Raw genomic sequence first — 19,843 nt, forward strand, 5'->3', positions numbered from 1 at the left:
TGTACCATTGTTTGAATAAAGTCTCTTTTGGTGTTTTTATGAGCCAGAGTTTGACTGTCTCTCTCTTCTGTAAGGTTACAATGAACCCTATATCATTCCTGTATAACTCATCTATTTTGTTTTGAGGTTTTCATATTCACAGCTTGCAGTTGAAAATCATGGCTTTAGTTTTTTTTACATCTTATAATTTTACAGTCCTGGGAAATCAAGTCCTTCATATGCCATTCTCTCAATCAAAGTAGACAAGTCAGATGATTTCAATTTTTATTTTGCTGATTATGAAAAGTATCATAGAAACAAAGCAACACCAAAAAGTGAACACAAATCATTGCAAACAAAATTTTCAAAATACAATTGAAGGCAAATGTGGCTCCCTCTGGAGTAAATAATCTTAATTACATGTTTGGTCAAGAAATAGACAGCTCAATTACAATATCATTCACACAAAATTGTTGCTAAATACATGATGTTATCTAAAATAATTTCTCCAGGAATGATTTTACTTTTGTTGCATTGGTTGAAAGTCTTCAGATTTTGGGAAAAGAAGCACAATAGTTAATGCTACACATGTTCTTGCCTTTAATGATGCGCATGTATCCTTTCTCACCCCAAGATGTTCCCCAGCTAGAAAAGGAAAAATATTTGTTAATATCCAAAACCCAATCTAATCATATCCAAAATTCAGACAGTGAGGATTTTTGTATGCTTGGTTCTGTAATATTTTTTATTTCTCCATTTGGATTGAATGCATTTTGGTTTTAATTTTGGTAGTGTTATCAGCAGGACATTAGGTTCATTTTAGAAAGAATTTGCTTCTGGAGATTTACAATTCCATCGAGACAAATTATTAGAATAATTGCAGGAAATGGGAGAGACAACATATAGAATCATTATACATGGAAGCAGGTCATTCAGCCCATTGAGTTCACACTGACCCTCCAAAGAACATCCCACCTAGACCCAACCCTATTTCTATAACCCTGCATAGCCCATGCCCAACATAACCTGCACATCTTTAGACTGTGGGAGGAAACCAGATTACCCAAAGGAAACCCTCACAAATATGGAGAGAATGTGCTAACTTCACACAGGCAGTCACCCAAGGCTGGAATTGAACCCAGGTCCTTGGTGCTAACCACTGAGCCACCATGCTGCCCCCTGAAGACTCATGAGATGGCATCCAGTTCCAAAAGTAGCTTCCCTTCCAGACTTATTATTGAATGAAAAGTCTATCAGCTGCCATACTGGGATTTGAGACCATTCCCCAAGACCATTAGCCCAGAGGCCTGGGTTATTAGTCTAGAAAGATTCCCACTATGCCACCCTGTCCCTTGCATACTCTTACACAAAAGGTTACTTTTGAGACAATGAGGAGTTATTATGTGAAGTGCATAGCAGTTTGTAACTATCGTGCAAGGATAAATTTCAAAGTGTACAGCAGATGATCTGAAAAATAGATGTCTTTATTAATTCATTCACAGGATGTGGGTGTCAGTGACTAGGCCAGCATTTATTGCTAATTTCCCACTGCGCAGAAGACTGTTGAGAGTCAACCACACTGCTGTTCATCTGGATTCAGATGTAAATCAATCCAGGCAAGAACTGCAGTTTCCTTCCTTAACATCAGTGATTACAATGGCATTTTCACCGAGCAATCAGTTTCTTGATCATCATTAGACTTTTAATTCCAGACTTTGTTGAATTCAAATCCCAACATCTGCCACGGTGAAATTTAAACCTGGCTTCCTAGAATATTATCTGTGTCTCTGGATTAATAGTCTAGCAGTAACACTACTCAGCCATCATCTGCCTTTTGGATCCTGTGAAGTGGGATAGTATGTTCAGGCAAGGTGGAAACAATGATTGACAGCTGGGACAGAGCAGTTCTCCATAATCAGTGTAAGGGAAAGGATCAAAGATCAGCTTTGTTTCTAATCTTTAAGAAATCAACTTGAGGTAGCCAGGGAAACAGGGGTTTCACTTACTACTTGGCAAAAATGAGATAGAGTGGTTGCAGCTGAAGGAATAAGCTTTTACAATTATTATACTCTCACAAACTATAAGTGCCAGGCAGTTGACTTGACTGCTATATAATCAAAGAGATTACACCCATTGGGACAGGTTTAGCTATCTCACATTTATCCATAAGGTGGCGACAGGAAGTAAATGAATCATTTTGAAAGAATTGTGTTGTATTCAATTACATCTTGATATAACTAGCTTCACTTACATAATCGTAAATGCTTTAGGATGTCCTGTTTATGTGTTTGCTTCTTAATGCTTCCTTTTTCCATTTGATAATTAAATAATGTCTGTGCCAGCATCAGTATCAATACTTCATAGGGTAACAAAGATTTCCATCTTGCCTGCTTTTCTTAAATTCTTAAGTTGTAGATATAGTTACATGTTTTTAATGATCCAGTAGCTGCTTGAAGGTACATTCACATATCCTATCAAGACCACGGCATGATCAACTCTCTTATTATTGCAGTCAGCATCATCAAAGATACCTGTAAAATGGAGGATAGCTGAAACAAATGCACAGACGCCAGTAATCTGTCACCAAGTCACCCTTTATTTACATGTGCACCGTACACTGGCTATAGCCAGCCAGCTTGGAGTCAGTCCCTTGAACTAAAGAGATCTGTTTTTTTTTCTTTTTTTCTCCTTATCCCCACACTACCGCCTAACTGCGATACTGCTTATAGGTTTTCCCAGCATTCACGTTGTGTGTGACTGAAGGTGTGAGACATAATGAAAGACAACAGGTGTACAAATCTTTATTCAATTTCCTCCACCAGGAAGAAAGGAAACACCAGGGTGGTCAGTGACAAGCAGTGCCCTTCTCAGAGGGTATTGCTGCCTAATCAAACAGTGAAGGGGTTAAATCAAAGTAGAGTTGGAGAGGGAAATAAAGCACTCCACTCCACTCCACTCCCTGCGGTGCCCACCTCTCCCTGAACAGCTCGAGGGTGTAGGTGAACACCGCATGCCCCTTCTCCAAGGACACCCGGGCTCTAACGTAACCCCGGAAGAGGGGCAGGCAGTCGGCCCTAACGACCCCCTCCACGGCCCGCTGCCTGGACCTATTTATGGCCAGGTTGGCCAGGCCCAGGAGCAGACCCACGAAGTGATTCCCCTGGTTTTTTTTTAGTCAGCCTGGGCTTTCCTGATTGGCCCAGGTTAACAATCCCAATCAATGACTTTTTATAGTCAACCACCTGGTTCCAATCACTCCAGTAGCATTGTAAATGAAAACAATTTCGAACTATAATTCAAGCAAGACTTGAAAGGCAGACCTACAAGATTTTGCATTCTCATAGCATCTTTCACCAAGCAACTTGTCCCAGAACCATTAAACAAAAAGCATTTACAAAAGGTGACTAGTCTGATCAAAAGAGAAAATTCAATTTTTAAAAAATTACTTCAAAAGACAGACGTATGAAAGTGAAAATATTCAAGAATTCAATTACAAGGTGTTGTGTCTGCAAATTGTGCCTGAAGGTGATGTAATATCCCATTGTTCCCCATCTTGCACAGTGAAATTGAGAGATTAATTCTGAACCATGGTGAATTTTCTTTAACAAAGCAAACAGAAATTGCTGGAGAAACTCAGCAGGTCTCATAGCATCTTGGAGAGAGAAACAGAGTTAATGTTTCAGCTCCTCTTCAGATCTGAAGAAGGGTGACTGAGCTCGTAACATTAACTCTGTTTTCTCTCCACAGATGCTGCCAGACCTCCAGTAATTTCTGTTTTTGTTTCAGATTTACAGCATCAACAGTTCTTCATTCCACTTTAGAATTTTCTTTACCTGACTTGTAAAATCTCCAGGAATTAAGTGACGAATAAACAAGTACAGAAACTGGTCCAACACCTGCCACTAATGCAGCTAAGCTTTTCTCATCAATATTCTTACACCTTTGGAATCCTTTAATTGTGACGACACTTTTAGCGCTACTGAAAGAGCACTGATCATTTTGCTGTAATTAAAATGAGAGTCTGTTCAGCAACTTGGCAGACAATAAATGTCAACATCATATCACATACAAAATCCCACACATCTATGAGCTCCCAGCATTACTGTCCTCCAATACCTCTGACATGTCCTCCATCACTCAGTGCTGGTATGTCCCTGTGCCCTTTTCACCCAGCATTTACTGGCAGATTCATCTGGACCCAACCCTTCTACTTTCGCTTTCTAAATTTCTTTGCTTTGCTACATTCCTCCAACTTCAGAAACCACATTAAGACCCACCTTTCCATTAGCTCATTACATCCAAAATCAGAAATCACATTCCAATTCAGACGTGACTCCAAACTGCTGAATTGTTTGAAATTCTTATTCATTGAACATCTCTGTGGTGCATGACAGAGAGCCACAGGCTAATCTCTGTTTCTTCATTTCTCTTTTCTCTTATCCAGCAGTGTCTCACAAATAACTGAGCGACTTTCCCACCACCAAAATCGCCATGACTTTTATTTTTCACTGACAGGCTAATTTCTACTCTGCATTAAGTTAATTAGTCTCAGCTAGGATAGTATTTGAAAGTGCTGCAGATGTCCAGTAGAAATTTAGTCAATGCTTCCAACCCTGGTCATTATTGACAATCCCTAATAGATGGTTTTCTATTGATATTGAATAAGGGAAGTATCAAGCTCAAATATAACACTGGCATTGAGGTCCCAATTAATTAGCACTCAACATGATTGATGGATGTCTTCAACGGGTTAGCATTTCCCAGTTGATGATTTACAAATATTTGATGGAAGGATCATTCAAATGTGATATAATTCAAAAATAGGGATAGACCAGCAGCATGGACAAGGAAAGATTTAGTCCAATGATACGCTTGAATGAAGGACATTCTTTCTGCTAATAATCAAAATGACATTTGCTTGCCACTACGCATGAAAATACTCAGATCCAGGTGACTTCTGTGTTTGCAAAGGTTAAATGAAATTGTTCCTTAAACCAGAATATCTTTCAGAACTCATAATTGACAGTCAAGTTATATTGTATGAAATAGAGAGAATATCAGGCAGAAGATGTACCTTTGCTTGGTAGGGGTACGATTGATCAGATTCAATGCCGTATTTTTTCATGTATTTAAAGGCACGATATGGTAAACCTCCATTGCACCCATAATTCTTAAATTCAGAGGAACAGTCAATGATGTTTTGCGTGCTCAGATCCACATACTGTTTCTTTTGCTTGGCCAACTGACCTTCCACAGCTCCAACTGCAGCAAACGCATAACAGGACAAACACGAACCCTGCAGACAGAGCAGATAAATCGCCAAATGTGAAAAACATTTACAGACGTTTATTCATGATCCTCTTCACTTTGATTGAAAGAGAATCCAAATAGTTAACCAGACCTTTGCCTTGACTGTAATTGCCAACAGATGTGAACAGGCCTGGAATGTATTCATGCAAAATATTCAGTTCGAGATCGACCACTGCCCTTACCCCTTCCACTTTTGGATGCCTAAATGGCACAGCATCATATTTCAGTCCCTCACAATGTCATTTCAAGATGGCAGCATAGCTTAAGAATCAAAAACTTGATGAATTAGAGTATGCAGTGAGGAAGAGGAAGGGGTATAATCATGAGCAGCTGGTGAGAGTTGGCAGTAAAACATACACAACCTCAGGATTTGTTAATAGTGGAGTAGGGTCTATGAGCAGGCAAGTTTTACTGAACATGTACTGAACATAGACCTCTACTGGAGCACAATTTTGGGCACTACACTTTAGGAAGGGTGACACTGTTGCGTCATAGCACCAAGAACCTAGGCTCGATACCAATCCTGGGTGATTGTATGGAGTTTGCTTGTTCTTCCTGTTCTGTGTGGGTTTCCACTGGGTGCTCTGGCTTCTTCCCACAGTCCAAAGATGTGCACGTTTATGTGGATTGGCCATGCTAAATTGGCCATAATGTCTGGGCGTGTGCAGGATAGGTGGATTAGCCATGGTAAGTGTGGGTATAGGGTTGGGGAGGATGTTCTTCGGCAGGTGAGTGCAGACTCAATGGGCTGAGTGGCCTGTATCTTCACTCAAGGGATTCTATGAATGCAAATATGTTGGAGGAAGTACAGAAGGAGTTTACATGAAATATGCCCACTGCCTTCTCTACCCACCACTGACCCTCTCCTTGCAACCCAAGCTTCTAGCCCTTCTCCCTTGGTGCCCAGTCATTCCCCACCCAAGAAACCCTAGACTCAGCTTGTCCAGCAAAAATATGCTCCTTGGTGGGCCTCCTTCCATTTCCAGCTCTATGCAATCTGATTGGCTGGCAGTTCTCAAGGACAGGATTTCCTCTCAGTAGGGGCTACCTCAATAAGCATGTTGATGCTGCAGGCCAGCATCGGAGTCATGGCATTGTCCCCATTTAGGGCCCTCTTGTAGCACAGTAGTAATGTTCCTATCCTTGGGCATCCAGGTTCAAATCCCACCTGTTCCACAAGTGTGTAATAGCAATTCTGAACAGATTGATTAGTAAAATGGTTAAATTTTTTAAAAATTATTTTAAAATAAATTGATTCTTTCTTCTGATAAGTCCCTTCACCTCGCTATAAGAATATCCATAAAAAAACACCTTATCAATGGTATTGAAGCAAGTGACTTCATGACTTTGTAAGCATTAGAAGTCTATTTATAAGCTGGTTTTGTGCATTTTAATTTCCCCTCTGGACCCTGGAGCATATTTTTAAGGTGAGAGGAGAAAGATTTGAAAAAGATAGAGGGGCAATTTATTTTTACGCAGAGTGGTTTGTGTTTGTTACAACGTTTAAAAGATATTTAGATAAGTACAAGAATAGGAAATGTTTGGAGGGATATGGGCCAGGAGCAGGCAGGTGGGACTAAGTTAGTTTGGAATTATGGTCGGCATGGACTGGTTGGACTGAAGGGTCTGTTTCTGTGCTGTATGACTGTATGACGCTAATCTGCCAGGCACTCAAAGTGTTAGATCAGGACCCTGAATATATATGTGCTTTTGTTAAAGATGAAAAATCGAACATGAAAATGAGTTTATCAGAAAGGAAATCTTTTTAAACAACCTGTCTGAACATGATGTGTCACATCTCCAAGACCATCCTGACTTCAATCCAAACCTTTTAACCCTGAGGTAAGGACGCTGTCATTGCACCAACACGTTTCTGTGCATCACATTATTTTTAATCAACCTGTTCAGATATGTCATGCCAATTCTGAAGTAGGTGAGATTTAAATGTGGACCTACTGGCCCTGAGGTGAGGTACTACCGGTGCACCGCAAGACTCTAAAATTATTTGTAAACTACCTGTTTGGACATGTTGTAGCACACATTTGCACAGCAGGTGAGACTTTAACCTGGACTTTCTAGGCTAGAATTACAGGCACTAACACTTTACTGCAAATCCCCTTTAGCATTTGTCTGTACATCCATGTTGTCTGTCTGAATCGGACACATTATCCCCAATTGTTTGCTTCTGTTCTTAATGCCTCCACCTACTGGCAGTTAAAAAAACCACCAACTCTATAAGTTGTTCCTCCTGCTGCCTATTTAATATTGCTCTAAATTTTCTCAAACATAAGGTGGTTGAAAATGTAAAAAATATTGAAGTATGCAATGCTCATTCATGAGCATTCCTTAGAGTTAAAATATTAAAGAAGCATCATTCAACAAAATCAAAATCAAGCAACAACCTTCCTGCACAGAGTGAACAGACAGCATGAGAAGGTAATAGGTACCTGGTTCTTTACATCTCTAACATAGCCCATTTGACGCCAGTCCACTACTTTGGGAATATGCTTGACTTTGTTCACTTCTTCCAGTTCTCCTAGTTCAATATCTGAGAATGCTTCATCTGTGTAATTTGCCATTTCATACATTGTTGCATCAGTATACAACTGTACAAACTCTGCTGGTGTCTGGAAGATAGAGTTGCATGATACCTCCAATGACACTATATCAGCAAAATATGAAAAGTCAAAATTGATTTGTTCACAAACAATTTCAATTCCACGTGTCTCGATTATGTTTGCAATTTGCATCCAAGTTTGGCGATAATAGTGATAGAGCTCTCAAGTTCATCTTGTTACACAAAACGTGGAAGCCTTGGAGAGGGAGACAAGAGACATGAGCAGAAAGAAGCAAACTCCTGGTGTCTGTTGTAGATCAACAGGTCAGAGCAGGAGATTAGATCAAGAAACTTGAAGCCAAAGAAGCATATAAAGAAATGGGATAATTGTCATGGATAATTTACTTCAATTTCTAGGAATAGATCAAGAATCTTTGCAAGTGCTTTCAGAATGAAACCATGATTGTGAGCAAACTGGAGAGAGTTCAGAAGAGATTTACCAGGCTGTTGCTGGGTATGGAAGGTTTGAATTATAAAAAAAGGCTAGATAGGCTGGGACACTTTCATTGGAGTACAGGAGGTTGAGAGGCGACCTTATAGAAGTTCACAAAATAATGAGAGGTATAGATAGAGTTAATGGTAGCTGTCTTTCCCCTAGGATGGGGGATTTCAAGACTGAGGGCACATTTTTAAGTTGAGTGGAGAGAGATTTAATTGATATGAGAAGTAAATATTTTACACAGAGGGTGGTTTACGTGTGGAATGAGCTTCCTGAGGAAGTGATGGATGTAGGTATAATTGCAACATTTAAAAGACATTTGGATGGATACATGAATAGGAAAGGTTTGGAGGGATATGAGCCAGGAGCAGGCGGGTGGAACTAGTTTAGTTTGGGGTTGGGTTCAGCATGGACTGGTTGGACCGAAGGGTCTGTTTCTGTGCTGTATGACTCTCTGACTCATTGACAGTTAACTAACAAATTCCTATAATCAGAGGCTGTATTGGATCTTCAAACATAATGGAGATCACAATATAGGCAATCCTTCATTATGAAAGCATTGATCTGACAATGCACCAATACTAAAGAGACAAGTAATTGGGCTGTGAACAAAGTTTGTAACTTGACCATATTAAATTTAGCTAAATGTTATTTTTCCGGAATTAGTGGGATTTTTTAAAACTAGAAAATAAACCAGTTGCTAGCTGAAACAAACTTAATACAATGCAGACACAAGGATTGATGTCACAAGCATGTTAACCAAGAAATAGTTGGCGCAATTAGTCTACACAATGGTACTTGTTTGTCCAGGTTTAAATGACACTCTTTGCTATTGACCCAAGTTAACAGCACTTAAAAATAACAACTGCTGTTCCATTGCATCATCACACACACCCCATGAAAATGTTAACACCAATATAGTTACAACAAGTAAAACACATTTGCTGACCTAACAGTGGAGGCAAGCCCAGAACTTTACATGTGAAATTGCCTTTGTAAGTCATGAATCCAGGATGTGTGCTTGACACAATATTAAGATGTTGCAGTCTCAAGTGTCATTGTCCTGGGTATGCATCTTGGACTTTATATAATGGGATCAGAAGGAGGAACTTGTAAGAATAGCTGCAAGAGGAAGTAATCACCCAAACAAATGGAATAGACTTCCTGGAGTGATTGACGGGGTAATATCTTTGAAACTAAGAATGATTAATGGGACTAGCAACTCAAATTAATGGGAGCAACATGCAGATGCTTGAATGTATGTGGTCATCCCCATAGATGCAGAGGACCATGGAGATGCTCTCCCATTAGAGAGAGATTACTAGTGGTGAGGTTAACCTAAGGGTCTCCCTGTCTCAAGCAAGGAGCAAAGTGAGGAAAGCAGGCCCTCAGTGGTCATTTTAGTCAGAATGGGAATTTAACCCACATGATTGGCATCACTCTTCATCGCAAACCAGCCAGCCAAGCTAACAGACTTCCATGTAGGAGCAAATTACTGCAGATGCTGGAATCGGTACTGAAAACAACAAATGCTGGACATCACAGTAGGTCAGACAGCATCCATGGAGAGAGGGCAAGCTAATGTTTCAAGTCTAGATGACTCTTCATCTGAGCTTCACACAGACTTCCGTGTGTGTGTGTGTGTGTGTGTGTCTGTGTGTCTGTGTGTGTGTATGTGTCTGTGTGTTGGGGTGGGGCGGTACAAAAAGACTGCGAAAAGATTACTGAGTTGTACTGAATTGTGAGCCTTGCCCTACAACAGCTGAAGAATGCTGTGGCAAAAGTGACTGTATTCTGGTATAGTTTAAGGTTATGCTTAGGACTGAAGGTCAACTGAATACAGTTGAAACACCTATCCTCAGACAGACGCATTGTGAGAAGTGGGATCAGGAAACTGAGCTGGACTGTAAGATTCAATGGAAGCAGAAAATGGTTCAAATAGCATGCACAGGGAAGACCAGTATCAAAAGCAAAAGTGGATGAAAGACAGAGTCTAGGAAATGTGGAGACTGGGGTAAAATGAGAATGGATATAAAATAACGATGTATATCAAGATCTAACAGTGATGTTAGCAGTCATGTGCAAGAGACTGCGAAGAAGGGATGGAATAGTCTGTGCTAATGTGAAATGTGCTTACAGAGAACAGTATTATCCACAATGGCGTCAATAAAACTTTGCAGAAACCTCAAATCAGACAACAGTCATTCATATGTAAGGGGAGACAGTTAAAGGTTCCAAGCTACTAGAGAAGACAAGGTCAGCACTTAATACACAGAGCCACAAGACTCATGGCATCAAACCATAGATCATGGGCAAAATATGAGCTGTTATTAAAGGCAATTAAGAATGAATGTCAAATGCTGGCCATGTTGGTGACTTCTACATCCCATGAAAGAAAAGTAAAGTTCTGCTGGACAACATGAGTCATATAAAGAAAAGTAAAGTTCTGCTGGACAACATGAGTCATAGTTAAAAACAAGATAATGGCAACAGGGAAACTGTTCAGAAGGGCTGAAATAGGAAATAGGATTTGGATAGCAGGAACTATTGCAAAAACAAATCCACTATTTGAAGCAGAAAGATGAGATAAGTAACATTAAAGCCACTGAAATGTACCATAAAAAGTCTCATCATGGCACAATATCAAATGACCAAGGAGTGGAAAATATTACAAACTGTTTCTTTCTCAGTTTAAAAATAAAAGGAAGTATTTGATAAGGTAGTGATCAAAAAGCTGAAAGTGTTAATGGAATAGATGGGGTGCCTGATGGATGAATGCCAAAAACGAGCTCTTTTTTATTTAAATAAAGAAACGCAAGTGCTTCCTGAGGATCTTGAACATTGTTGGCAGAATATTTATTTTTCCAAAAAGCATATAGGGGAAACCCAAAAATTAAAAGCCCGAGAATATAATATCTGTTTTATATAAAGTATTAAATGACATACTGACTGAGGAGATCATGAAAGAACTGTATCATAGTGATGAAGGAGCGAGTGGACAATTCATGGCACAACATTCTTGATTATTAAAATTTGTGGAGATTTTAATGGAAGTGAATATACATTCAGTGAAAGTGAACTATTTTTGGTGCTTAGCAAGATTTTTGATAGCAGGCCACACAAAATAAAAATTATAATACAAGACAAGCTACTGAGGTGAATTGGCAATTAGCTAAATTGAAAATCCATTGGTTATAAATGGAGGTATGTTGAGATATACAATTCTGGGTGCAATATTGCAGTAAGAGAAACAAGGCATTGAAAACTGCAGAAAGTGGAAGACAAACAATTCAGTACATTCAAATGTTAAAGCTCTCAGAACAAAGAACAAAGAAAATTACAGCACAGGAACAGGCCCTTCGGCCTTCCAAGCCTGTGTCAATCCAGATCCTCCATCTAAACCTGTTGCCTAGTTTCCAACGATCTATATCTGTCAGCTCCCTGCCCATTCATGTATCAGTCTAGAAACATCTTAAATGATGCTATAGTGCCTGCCTCTACCACCTCCGTTGGCAATGTATTCCAGACATCCACCACCCTCTGCATAAAAAGCTTTCCACACATACTCCCTTAAACTTTTACCTCTCATCTTGAACTCGTGATTTCCAGTAATTGAGTCCCCCACTCTGGGAAAAATCTTCTTGTCATCCACCTTGTCTATACCTCTCATGATTTTGTAGATGTCAATCAGGTCCCCTCTCAATTCCATCTCTCTAATGAAAATAATCCAAATCCACTCAACCTCTCTTCATAGCTAATGCCCGCCATATCCGGCAACATCCTGGTGAACCTCCGCTGCACCCTCTCCAAAGCATCCACATCCTTTTGGTAATGTGGTGGCAAGAACTGTATGCAGTATTCCAAATGTGGCCGAACCAAAGTATTATACAACTGTAACATGGCCTGCCAACTCTTGTACTCAATATCCCGTCTGATGAAGGAAAGCATGCCATATGCCTTCTTGACCACACTATTGACCACCTTCAGGTTACAATGGACCTGAACACCCAGATCTCTCTGTCCATCAATTTTCCACAGGACTTTTCCATTCACCATATAGTTCACTCTAGAATTGGATTGTCCAAAATGTATCACCTTACATTTGCCCATATTGAATTCCAGCTGCCATTTCTCTGCCCAACTCTCCTGTCTATCTATATTCTGCTGCATTCTCTGACAGCCCCCTTCACTATCTGCTGCTCCACCAATCTTAGTATCCTCTGAAAATTTGCTAATCAAACCACCTATGCCATCCTCCAGATCATTTATGTATATCACAAACAACAGTGATCCCAGCACGGATCTCCATTTTGAGAAACTCCTGTCTACAACAACTCTCTGTCTCCTGCTGCCCAGCCAGTTCTCTATCTATCTAGCTAATACATTCTGTAGCAAAGAAGTGAGCAAGTTATGTGGAGGACAGAAGTACCATTGAGGATATTATTTAAAGACTTAAAATCCTAAAGAAAGATAAATTGAAACCAATCATACTTGAAATTGTCACAGATTGCAGAACCAAAAGACCTGGACTTATATAGAAAGTCAAAAACAGTTTAATTTATTTCGCACAGAGGGGATTAATGTATGGTGTAGATTGCCCATTAAGTCAGTAGAGAAATGAATGCAGCAATTTGTAAAAGACAATTAGATAGATGATTGAAAGGGTGGCTAATTGAGATATATTACATTTTCAAACTTGCCAAATAGTCTACAAAGCGTTTTCTGATTCTTCCATATTCCCATTTCCCTTCTCCAAACTTTATTTTAGATTGAGATTGTGATTTTGATTTAGATTTACATTCACATTTTATTATCACGTGCACTCAAGCACAGCAGCACAGGAATACAGTGAAAAGTGTATAATGTTGTCAATCACAGCTACATCTTAGGTACAAAGGTACCAAGGTATAAAAAACTCAGGTACAAAGTAGTAAGAGAAATGAGAGTTAAAAAGTTAAGCATTAGAGTCATAGAGGCCTGCAGCACAGAGACAGGCCCTTTGGTCCAAACTGGTCCATACCGACCAAAATGCCCATCCACGCTAACCCCATTTCCCTGCACTTGGACATATCCTTCTAATCTTTTCCTATCCATGTATTTGTCCAAATGCCTTTTAAATGTTGTGAATGTACACACTTCAACCACTTTTGCTGTCAGCTCATTCCACATACGTATCATCCTCTGCATAAAAAAGTTACCCCTCAGGTTCCCTTTCATTCTTTCACTTTTAAATTTAAACTGATGCCCTCTTGTCCTCGATTCTTCAACCCTGGAAAAAAAACTGAGTGCATTCACCCTATCCATGCCTCTCATGATCTTACACACTTCTATAAGATTCACCCCTCAGTCTCCCACACTGTAAAGAAAAATATCCTAGCTCTCCCTATAACCTAGACCCTTGAGTCCTGGCAACATCCTTGTAAAATTCTACTGCATTCTTTCCAGTTTAATAGCATCCCTCCTACAGCGATCAAAACTGAGCACTTCAAGTACAGCCTTACCAATATCCTGTACAACTACAATATAACTTCCCAACTTCTATACTCAATGCTCTGTCTGATGAAGGCCAGTGTGCCAAAAGCCTTCTTCCCTGCCCTGTCTCCCTGTGACTCCACTTTCAGAGAACCATGTACCTGAACTCCAAGGTCCCTCTGTTCCACTACACTCCTTAAGGGCCTACCATACAACATGAAACTCCTATTTTGATTTGACTTTCCAAAATGCAAGACCTCACACTTATCTATATTAAACTCCATTTGCAATTTCTCAGCTCACTTCCCCAGCTGATCAAGGTCCTGCTGCAATTTCTGATAACCTTCCCCACTGTCCACAATTCCGCTTATTTCAGTGTCATCTGCAAACATGCTAATAATGCCTTGTACATTCTCATCCAAATCATTGATATCGATAACAAATGCAAATGGGCCCAGCACCCACCCCTGAGGTACACCACTAGTCACCAGCCTCCAGTCCAAAAGCGTCCTTCCACTATTACCCTCTGCTTCCTACCATCAAGCCAATTGTGTATTCAATTTGCCAGCTCCCCCTGGATTCCATGCAATCTAACTTTCCACAGCAGCCTACCATGTGGAACCTTATCAAAATTCATATAGACTACATCTACCACCCTGCCCTCATCAACCTTCCTGGTCACTTCATCAAAGAACTCTAACAAATTTGTGAGGCATGATCTCCCATGCACAAAGCCATGCTGACTACTCCTAGTCAAACCCTCCTGAATGCATGTATTCCCTCAGAATCTTCTCAAGTAACCTACAAACCACAGATGTTAAGCTTACTGGTCTAGAGTTCCCAGGTTTTTCTTTGCAGCCTATCTTGTATAAGGGCACAACACTCACTACCTTCCCGTTACTTCACAGAATAAGTAGAATTTTAAAAAAAAAAATAATAGTTAAGATTAAATTCCTTCTTAACATAAACTGGAAAAATAAAGGCACAAAATAATAGCTAACATTAAAGTCATTTTTAAATAAAGAAAATAAAGGAATTAGGTTAAAGTTCAATTTGGTTATGCAGGACATTGGTGAGGCCTCTTCTGGAATACTGCATTCATTTCTGGTCTCCCAGTTATAGGAGGATACTATTAAGCTGGAGATGTTTCAGAAGAGATTTACCAGGATGTTGCCAGGTATGGAAGGTTTGGGTTATAAAGAAATGTTGGATAGGCTGGGAATTTTTTCACTGGAGCGTAGAAGGTTCAGGGGAGTCCTAATACAAGTTTATAAAATCATGTGAGATATAGAAAGGGTTAATAGGTGTCTTTTCCCTAGGATGGGTGATTTCAAGACTAGGGAGCACATTTTTAAGTTGAAAGGAGAGACATTTTAGAAAACAAGAAGGGCAAAGGTTTTACACGATGAATGATTTGTATGTGGAATGAACTTCCTGAGGAAGTGGTGGATCTGGTTACAATTACAACATTGAGGGATATGAGCCAGGAGCAAACTGGTGGGACTAGTTTAGTTTGGGATGTTTGGCATGGACTGGTTAATCTAAATGGTCTGTTTCCATGTTATATGACTCTATGACTTTACTCTCAGAATATGAACATTGCTAACGAGACCATATTCATTACCTAGTCTTTGTTATTCTGATGGGCTTACTTACTGAACCTGTATGTAGTGATACTGGAATCATAGCAATGTTTTGCTCAAAGTAAGTTAGAGTTGAAGACAACAGCTGGCCCAATGGAGGTAGCAACGTTTCCAGCTGATATATTTTTGTCCCAGGAAAACAGGTTCACTTAATTGCGCTCAAGTGATTCTCCATCACTCACAGTGCCAAAGAAGCAAGTATGGCACTCTATCATTGCTATCACTCACCAAGTCTCCAAATTCATTCATGGCCATTTCATACGTGGAATTTTCTCGAGCATTGTGCGCTGCGATCGCCTCCAAGTTTTCCAGCCAAACTTCTCTCCTGACTAGATCTTCCTCCTACAAAAATATTGAGTTACTGCAATATAATGGTCATAGCATCAATTGCCCAATGAAATTAGTGAAGTTACAAATGAAGTGTTTCTTCAAACGAGTGAAGGCAGTTGAATGTTCGAGTAGGAGATGACAGTAGTTACTGTCAGCTACAGTAGAAAATACTAGCATCAAAACTATCAGGCACAAAGAAGGGGAAACCAAATAAGGTTTAGGCCATGATTTTGGAAAAAGATTACATAAAGCACACAGGGCAGCAAGACAACGGGCCTGGCTCATTTCAATCTAAGATTTACGTTATGAGCAAAGAAGTCAAAAGAGTTAGGGTGGCACGGTGGCTAGTACTGCTGCTTCTAGTTTGATTCTAGTCTCAGGCAACTGTCTATGGGGATTTTGTACATCCTTCCTGTGTTTGCATGAGTTTCCTCCAGATGCTCTGTTTTTTTTCCCACAGTCCAAAAGAAGGCAGATGAGTTGGCATGGCCATGCTAAATGCAGGTGTCATAGGGCGGGGGTGAGATGCTCTTCAGAGGGTCAGTTTGGGCTTGATGGGCCAAATGGTCTGTTTCCACACTGTAGGGGTTCTATGAGTTGGATAATAGGCACCACGAATGCACTCTAGTGGAGTGAGAGCTTACCACACACCCAACTGAGTTCTCTTTATCTTTAAGCTACAGACATAAAACAAGGGTGTTTCCAAAATCCCCATTCCTGCCACTCTGCTGTAGATTGCACTTCCACTTTCCTCAACCTACCTGGTAAAATCCAAATATAGTTTTTTTAAAAAGTGGAAAGGCAGCCTAATTTGTTATATCATAATTACTGCTTCTCACCAATACCACAAGCAACGACTTGTGTTCATATGGTCATTTTAACAATACATATTATCACAAGGTGCAACACAGGAGTGTTGTGAATAATCTTTGACAGTGAGAAGCATTCAATGATACTGGGACACAAGTCAGGTCAAAGGGGTAAAGAAGGTAGCATTTTTCTGACTGAAATCATGATGAGATATATGATCAGAAGCTGATCCAGTGGATATTTCTCCACAGGTACAAGCACTCCAGTTCAGCCTCACACAGTTCAGAAGGTGATGCTGTTGGTAACTAGAGAACAGGCTTTTCAATATGGAACTAAAGCTAACTGGTTTGACCATCCCAATATTTCCTTGGAGGAAATTAGAGAAACATGTCATTATTCACGTTTTACAAATTTGGAAGAAATGTCCAATAGTTGCCAAGTTATTGGCTGGTATTAAGTATCTGAATCACCACAGAAGGACATTTTGTGGAAACTTTGCTTTTTGGTTCTGACTAAACAGCATTAACAAACAGGTGGGGATTAGAGTTCAAGCTGACTTCTTCAAAACGATGTCATGGTCTCACAATCCTCTGCTTGGGCATCAGCCCAGATTTCTTACCACACTAAGGTAGCTTTTTCCATATGCCAGCTTCCAAGTTTTCCATTGCTCATCCACAATTGGGTTTGACAAGGCCATGGGTATAACAGTTAGGGTCCACACCATAAAGAGGGAAAATATCATGACGAAGTATTGCATACGTCACTGGGCTAGTGTCTTCAGTGAAAAGCTGTGGGCAATACAATGAGAAAGACATGGAGAGATAATGCAAGTTCACAATCCCACAGTCCTACCCTAATTATTGAGATGATCGGCACAAGTACAGGGTGAATGGATACCTCACCGTGTACATTTTCTAAAGTTAGAAGAGCTGAGAGCAGACTAACTACTGCATGCCTACAAAATAAAAATAACAGAGCAGAAGAAAGGTGTTTGATTTAGCCTTAAATAATTTCAATTATAATCGTTAAAAGAAAATTTGCCAACTAGTCTTCATTCAGACGTAGGGGGTGTTGGGGGGGCATTCCTGATAGTGTTCAATTCCTGCATTCGTTGGCAGACATTGTAAAGTTTCCTGGCTGGTGTGGAATCTGAAGGTAGACATGGGTGACACAGCCGGATTTGGCTTCTGCTTTGACTCATTAATACATGTAATATACTGATCACAGGAATCTCTGATTCTCACTGAATGTATCCTGATAAGACACTCATTTTAAAAAATACTGTGACTTTCCTCTGTCTACTCGGCATCTAGAAGTGTTAACCCATCTGAATTACATTAAGTTCCAATGTTTCAGAGTTTTCAATCTAATTTCCTTCCCTACATGGAATGTAATTACAATAATGTTGTTCTGCCAAGACATTCTGCTGAACTCTCTTTGAAATGCTATACTATTAAATTACACAATAGCTGATTCAATTTATTAATTACACATTAGCATCAGGCCATTTATTATACTAGAAGAAATATATTTTACTCACCTCACAAGGTCACCTCCGTTGTTTAACAATATGAACTACTTGGGACCAAGTTGTACTGTACTGGAGTTTGAACTGGGGTTTATATATTCTTAGAAGTTGCAAAGTGAACTAATTTCACCAATTAGTTCAAGGCCCTGAAGACCTAGTATTATCTTTATCCCTTTTGATCTAAAATATTTGTCCACCTGTTAGTTCCAACCATCAGTTACACAAACCTCAGGCAATGCACCACATGATCTTAATAATAGAGTCTGAAAAGGTAATGAAATGTTGTGAATCTTATTTTCATGAGGCAGATTATTGATTTCTTTGTGGGAAATGAGATTTTCTATTGAGGATCCTTGGTAATGCATTTTTGTCATGGTGCCTTCTTGCCCCAGGAGTGCATCTGTGGCAATTGCCCAATTTCCACTCCCATCAGCAGATTAGATTTTTCAGCTAATAGTTGTGTATGGATGATGCAATCATTGACAACCCATAATGACACATGCACCAGAAACATCTTCACACCAGGACTGCATCATCAGCTCATTGTTTGTGGACCAGCACCAGGGTTACCCAGCTCGCTGTATTCCTGGTGCTAAGCATCTTCTTTCACAACATTGTTCTCATTTGGCTGGATACAATCTTCGCCAACCCTATGTCTTGATGAAGCCACGAAACTGCTTTCTTCTCACAGACGCTGCCAGACCTGATATCTCCAGCAGTTTCTGTTTTTGTTTCAGATCTCCAGCGTCCACAGTTCTTTGCTTGACTTCCATGTTGTGAGAACCTGGGCAAATCTTAGCTCAGAGGTGTATATATTTCAGGGACTCTCCAGCTCTGGATGTTTCTGTGTTTTTCCATCTGGAGACATAAGCACACAAGAAAAAATAAAATGCTGCAATGGTGGTAGCATTGTCTATTTGATCAAATATTAAGCATGGCCTCATTTGTCTTCCCATGGCACTATTTTGAAAAATGCATGAGCACAATTACTGGGAACACATGTGAAACACACTAAACTGGCTGCATTTAATCTAGCATTTCATTCAAAAACTATAAAACCAGATATAGAGTCATAGAATCATACAGTATGGAAACAGACCCTTCGATCCGACCACTCCATGTTCCTAAACTAAACTAGTTCCACCTGCCTGCTCCTGGCCTATATCCCTCCAAGCCCTTCCTATTCATGAACTTATCTATATATCTTTTAAACGTTGTAACTGTACCTGCTGTTGGCATCATGAACTTTGCATCTTGTTTAATTCACACTTGAATTATAAGTTCACATAATGGGAGATAAAAGGGTGTCTTGGAGTATTCAACTTGGAAAGAGAGTGGAGCTGGGTTTGGAAATATATGGATGAACCGTATTTCACCAGTTTGCTTGGAAGAGCAGACAGAAAGGATTACAGATCCATAAGAAGGCAACCTTAAAGTCTTACCCTCTGTCCCTAATAGTCTATTCCTAATGTAAAAGCAATGTGGGAAAACATTCCTCGCTATGTTGAAGGTTGATCCAATGATGTCTCATGACATAACTGCATCCTCACTTTTAGCAATCAGCTGGGGAAAGCGTCAGCATGTAGAGGCAGGGCAGCTGGCTTGGTGGTTAGCACTGCTGCCTTACAGCACCAGGGTGCCAGGTTTGATTCTAGCCTTGGGTGACAGTCTTTATGGAGTTTGCAGATTCTCCCTGTCTCTGTGTGGGTTTCCTC

The 19,843-nt window shown here is 40.0% G+C and overlaps 1 protein-coding gene across 2 annotated transcripts; it reads right to left on the minus strand.

The window, feature by feature from the left end:
• Nucleotides 1–250: 250 nt before the first annotated feature.
• On the minus strand, nt 251–18,206 carry LOC140494543 (procathepsin L-like). Of its 2 annotated transcripts, XM_072593821.1 has the most exons (8): nt 18,141–18,206; nt 17,220–17,388; nt 15,689–15,802; nt 7,737–7,916; nt 5,054–5,275; nt 3,813–3,981; nt 2,405–2,510; nt 251–624 (listed from the first exon to the last, which is right to left on the minus strand). In XM_072593821.1, the coding sequence occupies exons 2-8, from the start codon at nt 17,355–17,357 to the stop codon at nt 528–530; spliced, it is 1,026 nt and encodes a 341-aa protein (XP_072449922.1). In that variant the 5' UTR covers nt 17,358–17,388; nt 18,141–18,206; the 3' UTR covers nt 251–527. The 2 variants fall into 2 exon arrangements, with proteins under 2 accessions (XP_072449922.1, XP_072449923.1); XM_072593822.1 differs by lacking the exon at nt 7,737–7,916.
• Between the last annotated feature and the right edge of the window lie 1,637 nt (nt 18,207–19,843).

The sequence above is a fragment of the Chiloscyllium punctatum genome, chromosome 24, assembly GCF_047496795.1.
Source record: "Chiloscyllium punctatum isolate Juve2018m chromosome 24, sChiPun1.3, whole genome shotgun sequence".
Taxonomy (NCBI): Eukaryota; Metazoa; Chordata; class Chondrichthyes; order Orectolobiformes; family Hemiscylliidae; genus Chiloscyllium; species Chiloscyllium punctatum.